Here is a 22899-nt window from a genome sequence, read left to right on the forward strand (position 1 = left end):
GGGGAACCTTCTGTGTAGCACTGAATTGGGTTTCTAAATAACTTTATCAAGCCTTGGGAAAAGAGGTTCTTTATATATCTAACTCAGAGCTGTAAAATCTAGTCTAAGAGCAAGTCCCTAAACAATCTGAGAATTTAGTCATACTGAAATCCAGTGGCACTTAGAGGGCTCTTATAATGTTATCCATAATTGCTATAACTATGTGCAAGTCATTAACTAAAACGTACAATGCAGACTTAAGTTACTCTGCAGTGTATGACACAGAAAGTCTTGGTAGGCCCAATAGCACATGCAGAGTAACACCCGTAAAACACAGTCTTCAAGCACTGTTTTCTAGGGAGACAATGGACAAAGAGCAGTTGAATAACAACTCTTACAAAGCACCAAACCTTGCACCAGTGTAATTTACCATTATTCCATTTGAGCTAACAGAAAATGTTTGCTGCAGTTGAAAGTCTAGCCCATCAAATGTGTCTATTTGCAACATGTTATGAAAGAATGACAACAGCATGATCCTTTAAAAAAAAAAAAAGCAAACACAGAGTTATGAAGTTGCAAACAGTGTGCTAAGATAAACAAGGTCACTGTCTACTTACTTGAGACGCAGTTATACGAATTTGACCTTTCTGTAATAAGTGGTAATTTCAGTGAAAACAACCTTTCAGTTCAGAAGGAAAAGGAAGTAAGTCATGTATCCTGCAGTTGCAGTTCATGATGAGACTCCCAGCCCTAATTTAAAGGTCACCAACAATCCTTTGAAAGTGAGATTGCTTTTTACTTTTTCCACATTTTACAGAATGTCATCAGGGCTCACTAGTCCACAACAGCAATATCACACAGTTGCCTGGCCAAGAAAGAACTTCAGCCTTCCCTTCAGTACTTATCACCTTATTAGGCATGCCAAAATTACCAGCAAGAACATAAGAATAATCAGTAAGAATGTTGGTACAAATAATTATTTTGCTAATCTGTATTACAATAGTTATATCAGTATTTTCACTCTCGTAACAAGTAGAGGAACTGAAGGCCTTATTATATGCTAGGTGGTTTACATAAAGGTTGGGACTGGACAGTCAGTCTTCGCTTTCCCTTCCCCTAAAGAGAGTCATAAAATATGATACAGATGGAAGTTTCTCTGGTTTTGTTTGTTTGTTTGAGTTGGGTTTTTTTAAACCACTCCTAAACTGATTCTAGAAACATCCTGATAGCTACCAAAATTGCCTATTCTTAGGGGCCATGGCACCAGGAATAGTAGCTGCAGCTGATTAACATTCTTCCTTTCTAAGATTAAAAAAATATGTGGATATGAACACCAATCACAGCTCTTAAATCTACTGTGTTCAAGTTAGTTCATCGTTTGCCCTCCAAGAAGGCAAGCAGCTTACCAGCAGCTTGGATAAGTACAGGTCTTCTACCTCTTCTTTATTATTTGACTTCTGCGATGAAGGAATGTGATGCATTCTCAGCCATACGGTAAGAGAGAAATAACCATAAATCAAGAAGCACTTAGACGAGTTGGGAGGAAAGGTGGAAAGACAAGCCATGACTGAAAACATGATGTCATACTCGGGAAATACTGTTAAATGCAATACCCCAGGCATACCTGTCAGCTACTAGTTTGTAGATGTTGCCAGTTAACTAATACTTCCGAGGAAGATGCTAACTCCCGTGTCATTCATGACATAGCTTAAGTCTGTAACTTTCCCGTTGTTTCTCCAAACTCTTTAAAACAAAAGAGCCAAATGGCATTAAACCCAATTAATGCTAACCTAAAACCTGAGCAAACTATTTCCACAGCAGTTCAACTGTTTTTCAAACAGGAAGTGTTCACTCCTTTACCTTTGCCTACTCAGCAGTTTGTGATGTGGGCTGTATGCCAAGGATATGCATCACGGAGGTTAGTGTCAAAGACAGGATTAATGACGTTCAGTGACAAATTCCTAAAAAGTTAGCTTCCTACATGGAGACTCCCCAGCGTAACTCTAGGATCTTCACATTTGTAGTTTTAGATTTGATTTGTATGTCTGGAAATACCTGCCGCAAGATCCTTAATAGAGCTGAAGAACACCCATGGGGAACTCTTAATCCGTGGGATGTCAGAGCCTGGAAGCATGCAAAAAGCTGTTCGTGCTTTTAACGCAACCTGAAGAATTTCTTCAAACACTTACTTACCCCAGTAAAGCTCTCTCCAGGGAAGAGATTCAAGCTAGTACTAAAGATAGATAACAAAAACTTTGTGACCACACAGCACAGCTAAGCCGAGGACTTTCTTGAGACAAGAAGGGCGACTACTCTTTCTCTTCACTGAGCTTGACAAGCTAATTAGTGAGGAAAGCTCCATCACGTCCCTGAGGAAGCAGCCCCTGGCACAGAACAGGCCACGGGTAGTCTGATGCAAGGGAAGAAAAGGTTTACCATTATCAATGCACTGGTGCATCAGTTTGTCTAGCTGTTCAGCTCCTGAGGGCTATCTCCTTCTTCAAAGGAAACACAAAATAAGATCTGCTGGTTGCTACCCGAAGCAGGTAACCATGTATTTTTTTCCCCATACCGACTGTTGGATTATGCAGACTGCTGCCCTCTGCCGAAAATAATTCTCAAGAATGGAAGGACTGCATGGGGCTCCTTCAACAACCTGAGCGGAATTACGCTTTGGTGCGGTAGCAAAGTCTAGCGAAACTGCTTTCCACAGCTTTATCCACATTTTCACTGCCAACAGTCCTGTTGCTATATATGTAAGTGACTTGTATAGCGCACAACCCCATTGTAGTCTGCTCACTCTTTATGGACGAACACATCAAAGTAGTCAGTGTTACAACAAACAACAATGACAGCAGGCTGGAGATGACTTAGAAACATATTCAAAACATGTCTTTTTCACAGAGTGCTGCACATGGTTAAGACCAACATTGCTGACTTTATCAAACAATCCCTATTCTTCCCCCCCATACTGGTAGCTGCTGTCCCTACTCCCCAGAAGTAGGAAAGGGCAAGCAACTTGCCACAGAGTAGAGGATAGCTAATGATGTTTGGTAACGGTGGTAATTTCAGCTTCTTCCCAGAAAGCAATCAATTAATTTGCCTCTGTATATCCCAAAAAATTTTCATGCAAAATTGTTTCTCTAGCTAGACCCTCACTAGGCAATTTCTGAACCCTCTATCAATCCAGGTACTTGTTTCAGGAAAGACCATTAACAGGAAAGCAGTATTACAAATGTAGCCACCAAGAGCGAGATGACATCTAGACAGATTCTTCGTATCTTTAAAGTTCTGTACAGAACGTGAATTTTTACTTGCTCAGGTACAGCTCAGTTCCGACTCTTCCTTTTTTATTCCCTTTTTTCCTGCTTTAGAACCTGCAGCCATCATTCAAGAGCATCACTCCACAGTGCACATGCATGGTCCCAGGTGTGAAGAACTTAGACAGGCTACAAGGGCTTCTGAGGAGAAACTGGTGGCCAAGGTATGAACAGAGGTCATATTTGCCGATTCACTCCCTGGGCATGCAGAAGGTCATGCCTCCTACCACCTGGATTTTGCACACACAGCGCTGTCACTTACATGAGACTTGCACATGCTTAAGGGTACAGAATTAGAGCATTTCTCATGGCTCCCAGTTAGCTGGATTGCACTTGACTGTAAAGCATTCAGAAAGACTGAGAGGTACTTGAAAATTTTTATTTCATAAAACACACAGAAATAGTGTTGCAGAGAACATTATGATAAAAATTTAGTGATTACATCAAAATTAATAGCTTTGAAAGGTACTTAAGTTCTAAGCAACTCGAATGCTACGTAAACTAACTTTTTTTTTAGTAAGGCATTATTTCTCTTTGTTTCTTCCTAAATTTTCTTTTAGAAGGAACATTTAGAAAGTTTTAAGCATTACGCCTTTGAGATAAATTGTATTTAAAGGTTACAGTGCAAAACTACGTATCTTAGTCCCATACAAGATGGCTTATTAATTGCCCTAGATACGCGCATACTCATAAATTTGTTCACATAATTTGATGAGGGGAATTGATTTACTACCACAGTGAAATACTACATTAAATGCACATAATTCTTTCTTTATACTGCTCCTCCCCTCTTAAAATCATTCTGTTTGAATGCATGCCATACTGAATTATTATTCTATAATCATCAAGTGATTTATTTAACTGCTACAGCACATACAGTTAACATTCATCTATATTCCTATTCTAATTTCACCTTTATGTTTTCTGTTGTCATACCAACAAGGAAAAATTATGGATTTCATTTAAACCAAAGTACAGTTATGGAGCAGCAAGATAAGATAAGGAACTTTTTAATTCTCTTGCGACACATCTTTCTCAATGATGCAAATACAAAAAAAAAAAAAAAAGGCAAAATACAATCTTTCTGAAAGGATAAGTAGTACAGAATCATCAGGTTGAAAACTTTGTAATATCTTAAGCAAATATTGCTGGGGGGGGGTTGGGGATTATTTTGTATGTTCCCCCCCATTCTTATTACTGTCAAATCATTTAATAAAGGAAAGGCTGCAGACCAAGATGCTATGTGTGACAAGAACTGGAAGGACTTGTTCCACAATCCATCATGCCTGACCCAACATTAACTTAGGATAAAAATGATTATTCCTGACTCAACCTTCTATTTTATTCACAGAGCAGTACAGGTTTCCATCAGCCTTAGCTTATGTGCATTTTTAGATGACTTGAATTCCAACAATTCTTGGGAGATATTAACCAGCAAGATGAAACCTGATTAATGCTACAGTCTCAGAGTACACTGAGTTCATTCCACATTCAGTGCAACAGCCTTTGCGTGCTCAACTTTTACGGCTTGGAAGACCACCACAGTGTTTGCCAAGAAGAAACTGTACGTTTCTCTCTACACCTACATTGATTTTGCGCTCATGCTGCCTGGAAATATGGCTGATGCACAGCACATGTGCCTGAAGAAATCTTGAATCAGTACAACACACAAGAAAATTGACAGTAAGCCACTGAAAAGAACCACTCCCTTTTCTGGTAAATATCGAGGAAGATTGAGGATGCAGTTACAGCACACGGCAATTCTTCATAAGTCTCTAGCCTTACCTAAGACTAAAAAAAGACATTATCTTCCTTCAGCCTCCCAAGTGAAATTCTCCATTGGAAATTCTAGGCAACAGCTAAACAGTCCTTTTCTATGATCTAATTATCTTAAGCAGGGATAAGAAAGAAGTTGTGTCTCAAAGAAAAACATGGTGGGGTCTGGGGAATACATCTTCACGAAAGAGAAGAAACCCGAAGATGCCGGCATTGCAAACCTTTCCCAACAGTGTGCAGTATGAACCTTTGTAGTGACTGGCCACGCCTCTGAGCACAAAAGGTCAGTATTGCTTTCTATATATAAACACGCAATATAAAGGCTAAGAAAACATGTATCCCTGCAATAAACTTCAGATACCCCTCAAAATCCAGCCATGCAAAGCCATCAGTAACTTTCTGAGCAGCAGCATGAGCACATCGATCACAACCACCTATGTGACTGCTCTATGCACACCAAACCAGCGAGCTTCTGACAAGCTGCAGCCCGTAGTGGCAAGATGCTGTTGTCACTGTCAGCTGTAACAGGAGACTCAAGCTTGACCTCTGTCTGGCTTCAGCGGTGTATTCCACAGTACACAGGGGTCACAAACATAAAGAATCATGACATACCCACCTGAACCGCCAGGAAAGCACGTGCTGTGTGAAAACAGTAACTCAGGCTACTGTAGTCAAATACATCTGGCAGTGAAAACATCAGCAGCACAGCCTAATAAAAATGCAAAAGCTACCGTGCCACACTGCCCATAAACTAAATCACGCTGTATAGGCAAGGGCCAAAGGAACTGCACAACAACCACTTTGGTGGAAGGCAGCCCAGCAAATCTACATGGATACTCTCTTAGCTTTATTTACTCATTTCCTGCAAGCGCTAGAATGTGCAGTTCTGTCTCTGGCAAACTGCTGAAAAGCAGCAGCATGTTAAGTGAAACTACAAACCAAATTTTGCAGCACAAGTTTGCCAAGCACACTATAGTACTAATACATCAATTTGAAACACTGGCTTCAGTCCCTTCAAACTGTCCATTATATATGTAGTCCATAAAAGACCTGAATGGTGTGCAAATACATTTTCCTTATCTATATAGGGCTTGCCAGAGGTCACTGAAGTCAAATTAAGTTTTTTCATACAAGGCAGATGGGGAACACAGAAGAAATTTGATGTGCACTTCAAAGGGAAGAAATTCCTTCAGTCTGTGAGGCAATTCTATGTCTCACTTAGCAATGAGTTTCTTTTGAAGAAATACTGTTACACAGAGATTTAAGTGGAATGCTGTTACATAGCATCCTCTATTAACAAAAGTAGAATAATATATTCAGGACAGATTCCCTGCAAAAACATTATTAGAATTTTAGCCAGTAGATGGGTGGTCCATTTAGTCTTTTCAAGTGGCTCACCTACTGCTGTCAGGCCAAAATACTTTATAGATGTGACTTCATTTAACTGAAGTACCTCCTGAGACTAATTTTCACTGAAATGCATTGCTATTAATCAGGAAGCAATTTGCATGGTGAGATCTGAATTGTTCGCACTGTTCTATACTTGTTTTGTTTACATCTGAGGATGTGACAAAATGTTAAGTTATATAACTTTTTTACTCATGGAAGTCAAGACTTTGTGAGTGTTTGTGTATTGGCAAAGAGATTTATGGTTCATATTACCCAATCGATGCTGCAAGTGCAGCATACGATGAGAGATGAGATGCAGAGCCCTGTGATAACCAAGAACAATAGCTCGACCACTGGTTAACTCATTTCATGTGTTTCTGCGTCAGTTTCCTTATCTGTACAAGAAAGGAAACAAAGTTCATCTATCTCTGCAAAGCACTTGGGAGATATTTTGATAAACTGTGTTATTCAAACACAGCATTTTCCAAGGTCAGTCTTCTCTGCACAGCTAAGGCATACTTAAATAAACTGATCTTCAACTTCTTCTTTGGATTTACAAATATGATTACCAGACATTTCATTCCAGCATCCCTTTACTTATGGAAGATTTAGCCAGCTCATTAGCACACAGCAGGAGACAGTTTCACCCGGCAGGAGCCCCAGGCTCAGCAATGGCCCTCAGAAGTCCTGCTTCCAAACTTAGTGAGGGCCAGGTGTGACTCACAGATAATGAGCTCAGCCTTGCAAAAAGCAGGCAGCATGCCAGCCAAACTCCACCACACAACGCCACAGCAGACTCACTGCGAAGACTGCAGCCTCTCATCATTTCAAATTCTCAGCCCATAAAGTACTTTAATGTACTTTACAAGCTATAAAGCATAAATGAATTGAGCTATAAATGGACAAAACCTAGTTTCCTAGCTAAGCAATTAGTAGAGAGCATTAATGGATTTATTATTTTTTTAAAAGACAGCAACAGCAATCCAGTGCATGGAGGGGAATCATACCTGTGGTCAGTCAGATGTACTTCAGTGCTATTCATAAACAAGTAGCATATCTTGAAATAACTGCGGACTGGTCCGAGAATGGTTCAAAAGTAGGAAATAGAAAAATATTTATGTTTTGACTCCCCATCTTCAAATGGCAGACTACTGTGCAGAGAACAAGGGGGCTGGCAGGGGAGCTGCATTCATCAACTGTATGTGGTAGGCATCTCATACTGAACAAAAAAAAAATAAATCTTTACACCTGGTCTCTCCACATTTCTCTGAGCACTTAAGAGCAGATGCTGGTATGCAGTATCAGATTGCTCACGTCTATCTATCCTGCCTAAATACACTATAGAGCATTTATATTCTACTGGTTTACTACTAAAAAACAATAAACTGTAAGTGGTATAATAAATCAAAGTATCATTCTGCATTACCAACACTTTTTAAAATTTGGTTGTTTGTAATGAGTCTTCCAGCCATGAACGCATGCGAACAAAACCCTAACAGGATATGTACGTTTTATCTTATCTGCCTAGCCGAGACCACATGAGGAAAAAAAAAACCACCTTTAGCATCTAGTCTTTGAACTTGACTAGCCTTAGAACGTTGTCACTCTACTCCACTTAATGGGATATTGATTTTTTATACTTCACTCTCTGCAAATCAATATTCTAATAGATGCACAATAGACTGGCAGAAGGATAGAGAGTACATGCCTACTAACCTGATGGAGATGATTATCCAGAAATGAAGGTCAAATCAAAGGAAAATTTAAACCTGACATGAGAAGAGCAGCAGCACAAAGAGAAGAGTCTGTAAGCAAAGGAATAAAAAAAAAAAAAAGTATCCAAGATTAACTAGAGAAGGAAGAAGACAGAACCTAAAGAGAGCATGGATAAAGCAGCTAAAAAACTCTCAACCTGGGAATGATAAAGTCACTTTGGACCGTCTGCACTCAATGCCACCATTTAAGAAGCACTTTAGATCTCCCACAGGAAACATCTCCAGTATATCACACAGGAGATGTACTTCCTTTTCAAGTAAAACAGCAAGTTTAAACATCTGAGAACTATCTGAATAGCCTATTCAGAACAAAGTCAGGCAGAAACCACGTGCAATGTAAAATAAAATACTTAAAAGGAATACCTTATTCTTCAAGAGATTGGTTCCGTAGGAAACTAGGAAGCTGAAGGCAGCCTTCAGACAGGCTCTTTTAGCAAAAGGCCTTCTGATCACATCTTTCTGGTGCAGGCAGCGAACAACCTTTTATGCTATGTAACTTAAAGTGGTCATCTTCCATGGCCTATTAACTTGCTGGTGTATCTTAAGGCAAGCTTGAGACAGAAAATACTTCAATGGTCCAGACAAACAGAAGACCAGCGCAAAAGTATTCCTGGGGCAGAGTACCCCATACACCAGTGCACTGGGAACTGAGTGGCAATCCCACTGAAAGCCACCTCAGGTGTTACAATTGAAGCCAAGTTGCAAAAACATGCAAAGTGCACTCTCTTCACAAATAAAGCAAACCTCATGCCAGGCTACAGAAGGAGGAACACAGATCCAGGGGAGTTATTAATGTTCTCCACTTGGCATGACGAGGTAGCAGTGCAAGCTGTGGCCAGCTGTGGGCCCTCCAGCTCAAAAGATATGTAGAAAAATTGATGATCCAGCAAAGGGCTACCAAGATGGTCAGGAGACTAAGCATATGACCAATAAGAAAAGTTTGAGGAACATACACTTGTTTATTCCAGCAAGGAGGACACTATGGGGTAATCTAAAGGAACTCTGTGAAGAGTAATTACGAAGGTAACAGAGTCAAACTCCTCTCAGTAGTGATAAATAAGGCATAAAGGAAAAAACCCCACAGTTAGGGAAGTTCAGATTTGATATTTTGAAAAAACTCTCACTGGGAGGCTGGTACAGCCCTGAAACCTGTACCCAGAGAAGCTGTGAAACCTCAAGCCTTGAGACTTTTCCAAAAGTCAGCTCAAGAAAGCCACAGCTGACCTGACTGAGTATTGGCAACACTCCCAGTTGAAGAAAGGGTTGCACCAGATCACCAGATGATGACACTACCAATACATGAAATCACTGTATTATGTATTAATCACTCGAGATTGCTCAGCTTCCACCACACTGACATTAAAAAGAAATCTCTTAGAAAAAGCTTCCTTGATTCCAGCACCTTCTGCCTACCAGAAAAGACAAGAAGCTTTATATCTAATTTCTTCTAGACTAGGATTGTGCCTAGTTTTCTGAGCACAGCTCCCTTACTTGCAGTCTGATGAGTCACAGATTCACATGCACCCCTGAGCTCCACCACCTTGTTACAATATACAGTGTCAGCCATGAAAATTCAGTGATGAAGTCAGATGAAGACAGCTCTCAAATGAACTCACTGTTCCAGACACAGTTAACCTTCCAAACTCCAATTATCAGATAGATATTAAGAAATCTGAGAAACTGCAGAGAACAGTCATAAAAATGATTAATGAGCAGAAAGCATTATTTATACAGGGAGAAAAATCAACAGCTAAATGCATGCAATGTATCAAAGAAAAATGATTCATATAGTCTCATCCTAGAGACAGCATAGCGTGCTGCAAAAGAAATTCACAGCTGCACCAGGTGCCTTAGTTCAGCATCACAAAGTTCACATACAGTTCACTCTTTCAGCTCCATTTTAAGCTTTCTTTCAACAACAATTTTACATAACAAATTAAAATGAGCTTTCATCAATTTTTCACCCAACCTGGACATCTCAACAGTTCAACCCATTCATAGTTCAATACAATAGAAGCCCTGGATGGGAGGAGGAGGAGGAAAACACTGGATTTTCCATGACCTTTTGCAGATTTCCAAAACCCCATCTCCTGTGCATGTAAGCAATCTGTTTCTTTTACTACAAAGTAATGACTCATTACTTCTGTCATTTAAAAATTGAAAAGAATTCCATCTGGCACCAAGGATTAGCAGCCAAATTATGTGTGTCTTGATCTAAAGGTCAATTTGGCAATAACAGAAAGCCCTAAACTACAAAACCAAACTGTATTTTAATATCTGCAATCACTCAACATTTCAGCATCTCTCTCATAAAACTGATCTGCCACCTTCCCCACAATGAAAAGCGCTCACAGGATGAGAGCATCAATCCGAAGATGGCAGCACTCAGAGGCATCCACGGGAAGCAGCTGTACTGCTGCTGCTGGGGTGGACAAACCCAGAGTGACAGGCTGTGCGTATTTAAAGCCTTCCACCATTTTTATTCCATTCAGTTATGTATGAAGCATTGATGCTACAGGTACATTTCCTTTACATTCACAGCAGCATACACTGATCCAAGGTTTAAACTTATCAAAGTCTTCCCCAAAATTACACTAACCACATACTGGGAGGCACCGACCTCCAGAAGTTCCTCTTCCATACCTTCCCTTCTCTTACAGGCCGAGTGCAATCCTAAACAAGCCCAATCATTATCTTCCTATCGATTTTGCTATCCCCATTAACTGTCCAACCCACAAACACAGACTTCACCATCCAAATCTCACCTGTACCTCTCCTGGTGTTGCTCAGCTCCTCTTCACAGGCAGGAGGAAGGGGACACAATAGGTGAAGACTCTTTCCATTTCCTGGATGTTGCAGAAAGAGGGATCAGAAAAGTCATGTCACTAACCACCACAGGGAAAGACACACACAAATAATATCTTGTTGGAAGAGCACAGAGCATACTCCAGGGATTTCTGTCTCCTAAGTCTGAGGAGCTCATTTCTAGATGTGATAATTGATTTCAAAAGGAAAACACATGGTTCACACAAAGGGAAAAACTGAGGTGAAAAGATGTTAAGAGCTTCCTCAACCTTAGGCCCCAAAACAACTGACGCAAGGGGCAAATGCAAAAGCTAGCACAACCACCAGCAACTGAAGAACACAAGTCTGATTCCTTTTTCCTAACCACAGCTCAGTTTGCAGTTCACAGTGAACAGATGAGGCAAGACCAACCATGACTGCTCTAAATTCATCACACTGCACAGAAGCAATGTTGTCATGATTGCTTTAGAAGAACACCCTATCTAGTACTGGCAAGGCCTCCCAGATCAAGCAAGAGCTTGGTTCCGTGGGTCCCTATCTCCCTTCATCCAGAAAACTAATCTGACTGAATTATCTCTGGACAAAGTAGCCAAGAAGAAGATTAGGGCCTTGCTCTGGATCCCTGTAGGTACAAAATCTGCCAAATCTTTTCCCATGCCCAGACAGAAGAAGGCAGCCGCTGTCTCCACTGCCCATCTACACATGGCAGAATTTCTAGGCCTAGTAAGATCTGAACACAAGACTTCCCACCCACATTACAAAACACATTTACTTAAAAAACCCAAAATATAAAAGGTTAATTAAAAGCGTAAACCAGCCAGGAAGAATTAAAAAAAAAAAAGCCAAACCCAAACCAACAACAATAAAAAAAGAAAATACCCAAGCTCTAACACCTTCAAAATAAGCAAGGATTTACGGTCACATGAAGAATTAAACTAACTCACTAGTTTGTAATTAACACTTAAAATTACTCGGATTTGAGTACTTTCGCACACATCACACAAAGCCACACCGGTTTCTGGAGAGGCATCCCCGTCTCAGGGAGCGACCCACGGTGGCAGCCACATCGCCTTCGCCCAGACCCTAGCCAAGGTCAGCCTCATCCCACGGGCGCACGGCGAAGCGGAGCTCCCCTCGCCGCCCGGCCCCTTCCGCAGCGAGCGGCCCGGCACCACACCAGCGTCGCTGAGGGAGGGAGCGCCACAAGATGGCGGCTCCCAGCCAGCGCCAGGCAAGCTCCCGCTCCCGCTCCCGCGCTACCGCTCTAAGCCACCACAGCGCCTGCGCGCCCTCCCGTCACTCCCTCTGCCCAACCAAAGAGAGGCTTCGGCGCGAATAGCCAATCGCCGCAGGGGGAGGGGGCGGGGCCGGGGCGATGGCGGCCGGGGCGGACCTGAGCGGCGGGCTGGAGCCGGTGGCGGTGGGGCTGTGGCCGCCCGGGGAGGCGCCGCCGGCCTTTCAGGTAGGGGCGGGGGCCGCGGCCGCGGGAACCGGACCGGGGAGGCGGGGGGGGAGACCGGGAAGAGGAGGAGGAGAAGAAGAAGAAGAAGAAGAAGAAGAGGGGAGGAAGGGAGAGAGAGAGAAGCGGCCATCGCTGCCCGGGGCGCCTGAGGGAACCCGTTTGCCGGCGCCGTCCCCTCAGCCACCCTGTCCTCAGCGACCCTGTCCCCTCAGCCGCCCTGTTACTTCAGCAGCCTGTCCCCTCAGCCACCCGGTCCCCTCAGCGACCCTGTCCCCTCAGCCGCCCTGTTACTTCAGCAGCCTGTCCCCTCAGCCACCCGGTCCCCTCAGCCACCCGGTCCCCTCAGCACCCGGTCCCCTCAGCGACCCTGTCCCCTCAGCCACCCGGTCCCCTCAGCCACCCTGTCCCCTCAGCAGCCCGTGGCGGACACGGGCAGGGCGGGGACGCGGCCCCTGCCCTCTCGGGGTGACGCTGGGCGGGAGGGCTGCGTTCCGCCACCGAGCAGCCGGCCCCTCGGGGCTGGTCTCGTTACGTGCTCGCTCTCCGCCGCGCACGTCGGTTACGTATATAAACGCAATTTTTCTCCCGATACCTGGCACTCCGGAGATTTTAATCGCGCGGTTGAGACGTCACCTTTTAGGAGGAATAAAGGTCTTGCGCTACAGGGCGTCAGCGCCGGCCGGAGGCTGAAACTAGACCGGGAGTAAAACCCCGACAGGCTTGGCAGAGGCTTCCCGCTCCACAACCATCTACAGGAAAAGATGCCGTCTAGAAACACAGGGCAATACCTTAAACGCGTAACTTTTTTCATGCTTTCTCAGGCATAGTCCAGTTTCTGCCATTTTCTGTATTACTTGTAGTAAGTTCCAAACCCGTTTCCTGGAAGTACACCCGGTTGCCTAGGATGTTGCTTCAGTGATTAATTAGAGGGTCTTTAGAAAACAGAATGAAGCAGCTTCAAGTAAGCCTGTGGAAAAAAAAATAAAGACCTAATCCAAATAGACCCTAACCTTTCTAAACGGCATGGTGTGCTGCTGGTATTTAACAGAAATAGGAAAGCTTGTAGTCTGTGAATGGGAGAAGATGGGAACAGATAAGGGACTATTAAACTTGGTTTTGAGTAAAGCCAAATGACTGAGAAAGCTGATGTTTATGAAAAAAGAAATTTCCAAATGAACTGGCATGTTTCCCAACACCCAGAAGCTACCAGACATAAGCTAGTGTGAAATGTAATATTTAGTAATAGCACATACTCTAGGTTTCTAAATAAAGCTTTGCAAGCTGAATGTTGAGAAGAAAGTAAAAATATATGTGTAGCTGTCTTTATATTTTGCTAAGTTTCTATCAGCTTTTATTTTGCAACAGTCCATGGTTCTATAATCATTCACCTGCTGGGGGCATTAGTGTAATTTTGAGAACGTGATTTTCAACTTTCATGCGCTACCCTCACAACAGAGTAGTTAGCTCAGCTTTTTTGTACATATGTAGAGGTGTGCTAGTTCACACCATCACCACTTTGTAACAGAATTAGCAGGAGCAAGTTTGAGTGCAACATTTTGAAGAGGTAAATTAAAAGTATCTTAATTTTTAACAAAAATGGGCATTTGAAATTCTGTGACTTAAAATAGCTATAGACTAACCTTGTAAGTAGTTTTTTGAGTGCTTCGAAAGGGGGAGAAATTACTTTAAAGATACTTTGCTATTTAAATAAAAACTCTATCTAGTAAACTAGATCCAGTTAGATGACATGTTTTTCCTGCTAAGGTTTTTTTGTTTTTTTCTGGCTAGCAGACTATTTTGAGAAGTCCAGTCACTAACAGACTATCGATTCTTTTTCAGCCTATATGGAATATCTGGTTTGCATTCTTTAAAATGGTCTAGAAAAGTTAGAATTGTAATTAGAAGTTTACAGGAAAAAGAAGTGTTCATTATTTCATTTCCCCACATTCAGAGATTAGTCGTTGCCAAACACAGACTTCTTAAAAATCTGATAGCCTCTGTGGAAAGAAGCATTGAACGTGACAAGGATTTGACTTTAGTTCTCTTTGCAGTATAGCCCAGACAACGTCGCTGGAACAGATGGAGACATTGACCCCACTGAAATCACTTTTCCAGGGTGTTCTTGTCTTACCAGCTCCTGCATGGTTCACACATGCTTGTGTCTTCGCCTTGGTGAAAATTACAACAGTTTGTGCCTGAGGCCTACAGGCGAAGAGGAGGAGTACACCAGGCCTGTTTTTGAATGCAATGCCATGTGCCAGTGCGGTGAATCCTGTCAAAACAGGGTTGTTCAGAGGGGCCTGCAGCTCAGACTTGAGGTATTCAAGACTGAAAAGAAAGGGTGGGGTCTTCGTACTCTGGAATTCATAGCTAAAGGAAGATTTGTTTGTGAATATGCTGGTGAAGTTTTAGGCTTTAATGAGGCACGTAGAAGAATTCAGGCCCAGACATCAAAGGATTCGAACTATATTATAGTGGTGAGGGAGCACCTCCATAATGGTCAGATAATGGAAACATTTGTTGACCCTACATGCATTGGTAATATAGGCAGATTCCTGAATCATTCCTGTGAGCCAAATTTATTTATGGTGCCAGTTCGAGTTGACTCAATGGTGCCTAAACTGGCACTTTTTGCAGCCACTGATATTTCTGCTGGAGAGGAACTTTCATATGATTATTCTGGAAGATTCCATAATTTACCAATAACTAACAGAGAACAAAAATATTTAGAGGAAGATAACAGATTGAGAAAACCTTGTTACTGTGGTTCCCGCACATGTTCTTCCTTCTTACCTTGGGACAGCTCCCTCTTTTCTGCACCAGACACTTGCTCAGGGAGCTCTCCGTAGCTTTTCAGTCCCAAAGTATACCTAAAAATATAATTTTCCCTAGCGGTTAAATTGCAGTTGAATAAGACTCTGTGTATTCCAGCAAGGAAGCATGTGTGGTTTTGAGTAACAGCTGGAAGACAAGATTTTGAGAATAACTTCATGCAGCATCCTAGAGACTGTTTTCAAGGTGGATGGTATGAAGGAGCACTGGAGCTTCAGGATGTTCCAAAGTCAGTTACTAAGCCAGGCCTGGTGGTTTTTTCTTGTTTTCTTCTGACAGCTTGCTGTAAGTTAAAGTACCTCTCTCAATTTGTACCTTTCAGAAAAAATGAACTTTAACATTGGTACACAGAAAGGACGATGAGAAATGTTACTGAAAATTACACAAGCGAATGAGACAAAGGAATGTTGATATTTGCAAGAAGGGCATTAGGTTTCTTAAATACTATTAAAATAAATGATTTTTTTAAAAATTACTTGCTAAAAATTTTTTTGTCCATGAAACATAAATAGCTTATTATTATTGATGTAAAAACTTGTCCAGAAAGATTAGCTTGAATGCTTCACGCCTCACGTTTTCCATTTCCAGTCACATCTAGCTGCATGCCAAAATCTGGTTTTAAGTGACTAGTTCAGTTTCATGACCATTTAGCTGCTGTGTAAACAGCGCAGTACTGCCAGCTCTGAGAAGTACAATCATCCTATCTTTTTAAATCACATCTATCTCAAGGCTCATCTAATAAGATTTCTGCAGTAATAGCAAGCAGCACATCCATGTTACTTTCCAGCACTATTATTACGCTACTTAGGAAGCAAATTCCGACTCTGCAGTCTAAAGCCGTATGATGCTGCTATTCTGACTTCTGAAATAGATTAAAGTAGGAAATACAAAAGTACATCTGAACAACAACAAATTTGTTTTTTTACATTGTTGAATGGCTGACAAATACGTGAGCATTCCTTTCAGCTACTAACTGATTTGTTTTCACTGTTCCTGCAGAGCCAGACAGCATTAAGCAAGGCCTGTCCTCTCCCAGCAGAGGGAGATTATTGCCTCTTGTTTTCATCATTCTTGTACAGGTCTGACACATGTACATGGCTTTACTGAGCATCTCCTCACACTAGGGATACAGGAGAGAGCTTGCTGGATGAGGTATGTTCTGCAACTGCATGTTACGTCACTTCCTTTCAAATTAAGGAAGCTTCAAACAAACAGGCTTGTTTTGAATTTCCCCCAACTTTGATACACAAGACAGATAAACTGCAATGCTACTTTTTACAGTCGTGCCACAGTGCAGCATCAGCAGCACAAATCCCTAGGTTATTTGCTCTGTACAGTTTGATCTTTAACTGTATTCATAACCTTTGACATAACACAAAGACACACAAGGTTACACATCTCAGGGGGGGGATTGGCTGTTCTGCAGACCATTGGTAACTTTTTTTTTTTCCCAAATAAAAGACCGCTTTGATTTGGACCTGGAAGATTAACCTGATACTGACAAGGGATAGTTTGCTGCTATTATTTTGCTATTTGCTAAACAAAATCTTACTCTGTGTTTACCTATTCTTCCTTGATAAGGCCCAGTGTTAGCTTTTTCCCATTTAATATATATCTTCATGCTTCTGTTATGAAGAACTGCTGTTGAGATTTACATATGGCTGTGGCTTTAGTTTAAGAGAAAGATTACTGCATGGTTTTTCTTAGGGTTAACAATTAAAGCGTCACTTCTGTCAGTACAGAAAGCTTCCAAAGGATTTCAGCTGCTTGTCAAAAGCCACTTACAAGCTGAGTGGCCATTAACTTTAATCCTTGCCTCATTAAGAGTGCCGCCTTCTCCGGAAGAGTTCTCCAGATCCCCTAACTCAGAACGGACGCTGCACTGTCTACCAGAACACAGCTTGGGTTGCAAGGTCTCTTGTCCTATTTAGAGGCTTATCTGGTTTTCTTCCCTCAAAGGGTGTTGCGCCAGCCACCCAGACACTTACAGCTGGTGGGACTGGAGGGCTGGGAGCGGATGATCCAATCTACTTCCTCTTTCCCTCCTGGAAAAAGTTTCAAGACTAGTTTTAATACCATCTGTATTCCTCGTTTTCAAAACGACGGCATGGTTTGTTAGCTTCCTGTTACGAATATGTACTTGGCGTGATTTTGAGTAGTTAAGGAAGTGTAGATTAAAAAAAAAACCAACCCTGAAACACAAAAACCCAAACACTATTAGCAATATCTAGTCCTTGCATCACCAGCCTTAAACCAGAGAACACAGCCAAGCCTTCTGTCTCTGTGCAATCCTACCCTTTCTGTCCCAGCCAGCTCATGCTGCTTCTAGCAAGTGAACCGAGTATCAATTATCTGGTTAGAACAAAGTTCCACAGCACAGAAAAAGAAGAGAGCATTGTACTGTTGCAAATAGCCAGCCACATTAAAGGCCTTGCAAGAACATGAAATAATAGATTGTCATAGAGTTCTAAACCATCATGGCAATCACTAATGGCCTTTTTCCACACAGCATGTGCATTACACTTCGCTATGCCTCAGCACTACAGCTGCCTGGAGGTGTGGAGCAAAATCCTACTAAAAAGAAAAAAAATCCCCTAACAAGGGACTAAAAAAAGAAAATAGACCCTTGTTTCTTCCTGCTGCATTTCTGCTCGCTTTTTCCTTCAGGTTCCTTTCAGCTTCAGAATCCCGGTCTACCACTTCACAGTTTGGTGTGCTCTTTCACAATGAACCCAATCAAAGAGCTCAAAAGACTGTGAGCTCTCTGTAATCCTCCCTCCTCCTACTCTGAAAGTACAGTAATAATTATCAATATTTCCATATTCAATACTCACTCCAGCATGGAGATTTACTTTCCCATTGAAATCTGATCACATTAACTCAAGGATGTTTAATGAAAGATCTTGTAATAAAACACAGTAAGCATTATCCAAACTAAAGCAGCATGGATGGGGCACATTCCACCATCTCCACAGAAAAACAGGAAGACTTTCCCCCACATGCTGCCCACAGCACAGTGAGCACTGACTGACATATACCTGATGTTGTGGCATCATCAAGCTGTTTATTTAAATAAAGTCATAAGAATTTTCCAATATAGGGAATTGTGTGCATTTTTTTCAAAGAGCAGAGACATGCCTTTTAGAAAGATAGAAATAAAGATAGAAAGAATCTTTCCCTACTAGTCTCTGTAAAATAGATGTTTTTAATACATAGATTTTAATTAAACACTTAATGGTGGTAAGGCAGTCTTTACTACACAAAATATTTACCACAGCTTTTATCATGCTTATGTGAGTGCCAAGTCATAGTGGTGTATTCTGGAATCATTTTTTTCTGCTTGCTAGAATCACCTTTACCCCCCGCTGGAGGCTGGTGTTTGTTGAAGGGCTCCCCAGACATCCTCCACTATCTTCTTTTCAACATCAAACACTGAGGGAGAAGGAGCTGGCAAGCGATGGATTTGTATTAACCCCAGGTTGTATTAAACCCAAACCCAACTTACTACAGAAAAGACAATGGTGGGAAGGGCTGGCATCAATGCACAAGTTTTTGTTAATCCACCGTGTTTTTCACTGTTTGGTCTCAAAGAAGCCAAGAAGACAGCCGAGTTCAATCCCTGTTTTACAGGCAGGCAGCAAGAGGCCTGTTGGAGGCCAGCCACACAGCTGACGGGGACACGTTCGACAGGACAGCCGTTCTGGCACCGAGCTTAGCGCTTGGTCAGTCTCTGCTTAGAGCAAGCAATTGCCTGGCACAGAAATAGAAGCAGATACCATGTCCTAGAGTGAGTGACAGTGCAAAACACTTGGTGAAAGGCCTGAAGTACATTCAGATCCCACAATGAGGTAGCTCTTGTTACTCCCGTTTCCCTTCCTCCTTGCTAAGCTTCCTCTCCTTTTAAATGGGATTTTTTTTTTTTTTTTTTTCCCCTAGCACAACAGTTTCAAAATTTACCTTATTAGGCCTTAGGCCTCACAGTTACATCTGCCATCTTTTCACTTTAGTAATCTTTTATTCAAGTGGAATCATTTGTTAGCTTCAGTTTTTAATGATGCCGGTTTTGCAATTTGCAAGTCCCCAAAATAAGCCTACGCCATGTCCAAGAACCTCAAAGGAAATTGCCAGTGTTTTTCCATTAATAAAAGACTTCAGCATAAATAAATGCTTGAAATTTTATTCAAATATGTACATCATTTCTAATCATCATCACCCTGAGGATTACATCCCGCAGCTGCAGAAGGCACTTTCTAAAGAGGAGCAAGTATCTAACCAGAAAAAGCACATTTCTGGACCCGATTTTCACTGCAACAGGAATGTAATGCAAGGGCTGTACTAACTGCCCATGCAGATAGCTGTCTGTATTCCAGTCCTCACTGTTAACTCCTACAATTTTCTCTTAAAGCTGTCTTGAAGTTTATAAAGTCCTTGTTTATTGGAGTTGAGTGTAGAAATTCAAACTATTACAATAAATACAACTATTTAATAAAGATTTTTTCAAAAGAAATTATTAATTAACCTTTTAAAACACAACTGGCATGTTTCTGCTCAGTTTTGTGCTAGTTAACTCCAGACTACTCTTGCTAAAATCAACAGAATTCACCGATAGAACACTTGGTCAGGATAAGAGTCCAGGCCAGGTTCCCCAAAGATAAATACGTGAAGGTTTTTCCAGCGCTGTTGAGTGGTGTTGGATTTTTTTTTTTCCCCTCAGCAGGAAGTTTAAGCACTAGATTTTTCTATTCTGTGTCATCAACAAGTGACACTCCACACATCTCTTTTTCCTCGGGTGGAATTCAGCCCCTCGTCTCTCAGTGTGACAGCCCGCTTGGTCACCGCAGCTCCGGCAAGGTGTCTGCTGCGCAGCGGAATCCCAGATTTGAAGCAGAGCTGTCGGGAGTGTTTTGACTACGGGCTGCACAGCGATACCTGTAGCAGTAAGACTGCGGAGTAACAGGAGAAAAAGTGAACTTCAGAGTAGAGCACAGCTTGTGCTTCCTTAGGCAAGCGTTTGTTAGATTAATATAGCAAAATGTTTCAAATGCTGTTGGACAGATCAATGAACTGATACAGATCAAAACGACTGTGTTAGAAGTAAGGGTTAGAAATCCCACTGTCAACAGAGACCAGTTGCAGCTGATATAAAACGTAGTTTGAATGGCAAAGTGTCTGATAACATGAGTGTCAACTAATAACATATCCTGCTCTGGGAAATAGCTAAAATGACCATTCTGCTTCTCCTCAGGGGAACAGGGAGCAGCTCAGTGCCTTGATCTGCATACTGGTGTACTAAGGGATGACTGGAAATGGGACAGGTACTGGCACCTGTCAAAAAACATTTCACTGAACAAGATGGAACAAGAAGAAGGGAGTAACTGGAGGCAAACTCCTTCCCAGAGTTCCTAGCATCAGCTAGCATGCTAAGGATATTTATTATCAAGATATAATCTGGACTGGTGGCTATAAAAACATTTACATTTAAAACTAAGCCACTTGAAAATGATTCAATTGCATTTCAGACATTCCTAGTACACAACTTTTAAGACTTTCCTCTTCCAGAATAGGCTGCAATCACACCGCAGCCACCTCTCAGAAAAGGAAAGGCAGAACCGTCATTGCCCTTTCATTTCTTGAAGCAAGAAAGGAGCACAAGATTATTTCACAGGACTTGTCCTCGCACCCATCAGATACAGCCATTTGATGCCACTGATGCGTGTCGGTGGGAAATGTCTCTGCCTGCGCTTTCATTCGCAGTATTGTTTGTCTTGTGCTCGTAGGATTTGTGCGATAGACCAATTTAGATCAAAAATGTTATCTTAAAAGATTCTGAAAAGGACTGCCGCAGGGTGCTTTGTACAGGTTGTTTTAAGAAAGGCTGTTAAACTTACACACAACCAAATGAATATAAACAGGACAAGGTCAGACATCTTTACAGCAAGGTACAGACGCTGGTCTACAACATGTTTTGTACATTCCCTAGCTGTACAGATTTGGCCATGTCTCAGTGCACGTTAATATACTTACACTCCTTGAAAAAAGAAAAACCTGTGCTATTCACGGTGCTACAGATTCTAAATTATCTGGCATTAGGAACGGTGGTTTCCAAACTGCAGAACTAACCAGTTTAAGCGGTTTGCTACATTAAGGTAGACTGACTGCCCAGAAGCAGTTATCCATCATAGCGTGGAAGGAGGACAGTCACACTGGTAATTTCACCGCTAAAGCACTGAGGTAACAGACTGTGTGTTTTATGTAGCAACTCCAGTACAATACATCCAAGTTCTGCCCCATTTTGCTGTTACTTCAAAAAAATCTGGCTCAGGCTTTTTGTTCCTGTCCTCCTGCTACAGGCTCCCAGCCTCTGACAAAAAAAAAACACTTTCCTTCAGGCTGGTTCAGCTGCATTGTAGTCTGGCTCTGAACCACACATTGGGAATGGCTGGGTTAAAAAGCAAACTTTTTTTTTTCTTTTTTTCTCCCCCTCTGCCTTTTTTTTTTTTTTGGGGGGGGGGGGGCAGCGGGGAGGGAGTGGGGAGCAGAAGAGAACAGGGAGGAGAGGGTAGTTTTTCTCCTTTAAACCTGAATCCCTTCAGGAGTTTGGGCACAGCTACTAAACAGTTCAATTTGTACAACCACGAGGGTGGTGACAACTTAAACGGGCTCTGTCATCACGGGAACAGCCCTGTGAACCCCAGCATCCCCGCAGAGGCAGCAGGTCACTGATGTCCATCTCCATGAGCTAACAGCATCTCCATCTAAGGAGATTCAAACAAAAGTTCTTCACCAGCTCTTCGACAGCAGCGCAGAGCCAGAGAGCAGCTCTTGCCCTCAAAGAAGGACGCACGCTGCTGCTGTCTCACACTGCAGAGCTCTATCTACCCTAAACCCCAGCAGTGCGGGATAGGATTTTGAAGCTCATCTGTTTTGAAACTAAAAGTAGCTGCTAAGCGTACGTGTAAAAAGGTGCAATTTAGCCTTTGTCGGCTCTGAGAGGCATAAGAGCAATAGCATGGGTAGATGAGTCTGAATAGATTTTTAGGCAGCTAATAAAGAGCCCTTGTACTAATAGTATTCAGTCGGGGTTTTTTGTCTTGATACACAGCCTAGTTTTATCACCTACAAAAAAGACTAGGACAGACTAGAATCTTCACAAGCCTTTAAAATGGGTCACATTATTCATCACTGAAGAAGAGTCTATTCCAGTGTTAATTTAATCAAAACTGCTAATTAACATCTGACATTGATTTCACCTAAGAAGGAAATCAGTGTAGAAAATGGGATCTCACTGTAGAAAATTTAATCTAATTATGAGAATGATTTGCCAGCTGCAGGCTTTGAAAGGGAGGAAGAACAGGGCAGCTTTAATAAAAAAAGGAGATCTACAATGACCATTTTTTCCAGCACTGCGTGAACAGAGTTTAAAACATGATTTGTGTCATGAGCGGCTATTGCATTGTGGTGTATCCAGACTTTCAGAGAGAATTTCAAGTCTACTGCCACGTAAGCTGAAACATTTATCTCCCAACAATCGTTCTGCAAACAGCTAATTCCTTCCTGCATC

The 22899-nt window shown here is 42.0% G+C and overlaps 2 protein-coding genes and 1 long non-coding RNA gene across 5 annotated transcripts in view; 1 reads left to right on the forward strand and 2 right to left on the reverse strand.

The window, feature by feature from the left end:
- LOC115333393 overlaps window positions 1–12309 on the reverse strand; it is a 129099-nt gene extending 116790 nt beyond the window's left edge. Inside the window, exons 1-2 of one of the 2 annotated variants that reach the window (XR_003920774.1) lie at window positions 12057–12309; window positions 11005–11085 (exon numbers count right to left, since the gene is read on the reverse strand). This is a non-coding gene — a long non-coding RNA (uncharacterized LOC115333393). The remainder of the gene's footprint in view (window positions 1–11004; window positions 11086–12056) is intronic. The other variant, XR_005930930.1, reaches the window with a different exon arrangement.
- A 93-nt stretch (window positions 12310–12402) lies between these two features.
- LOC115353864 (histone-lysine N-methyltransferase SETMAR) lies at window positions 12403–15813 on the forward strand. Its single transcript, XM_030043904.1, has 2 exons — window positions 12403–12506; window positions 14558–15813. Exons 1-2 carry the CDS (start codon window positions 12420–12422, stop codon window positions 15353–15355), a joined length of 885 nt encoding a protein of 294 aa, XP_029899764.1. The 5' UTR covers window positions 12403–12419; the 3' UTR covers window positions 15356–15813.
- Window positions 15814–19274: 3461 nt separating this feature from the next.
- SUMF1 (sulfatase modifying factor 1) overlaps window positions 19275–22899 on the reverse strand; it is a 39773-nt gene continuing 36148 nt past the window's right edge. For both annotated transcript variants that reach the window (XM_030043902.2, XM_030043901.2), the window contains exon 9: window positions 19275–20281. In XM_030043902.2, coding sequence (XP_029899762.1) covers window positions 20171–20281 — 111 coding nt within the window. In that variant the 3' untranslated portion in view covers window positions 19275–20170. The remainder of the gene's footprint in view (window positions 20282–22899) is intronic.

This window comes from Aquila chrysaetos, chromosome 20 (assembly GCF_900496995.4).
Source record: "Aquila chrysaetos chrysaetos chromosome 20, bAquChr1.4, whole genome shotgun sequence".
Classification (NCBI taxonomy): Eukaryota; Metazoa; Chordata; class Aves; order Accipitriformes; family Accipitridae; genus Aquila; species Aquila chrysaetos.

Excerpts from the sequence above, each read along its gene's own strand:
- LOC115353864 (XM_030043904.1), top strand. The coding sequence starts at position 12,420 with ATGGCGGCCGGGGCGGACCTGAGCGGCGGGCTGGAGCCGGTGGCGGTG. Across the intron at positions 12,507-14,557 it reads AGGCGCCGCCGGCCTTTCAG|TATAGCCCAGACAACGTCGC; the intron begins GTAGGGGCGGGG and ends TTCTCTTTGCAG.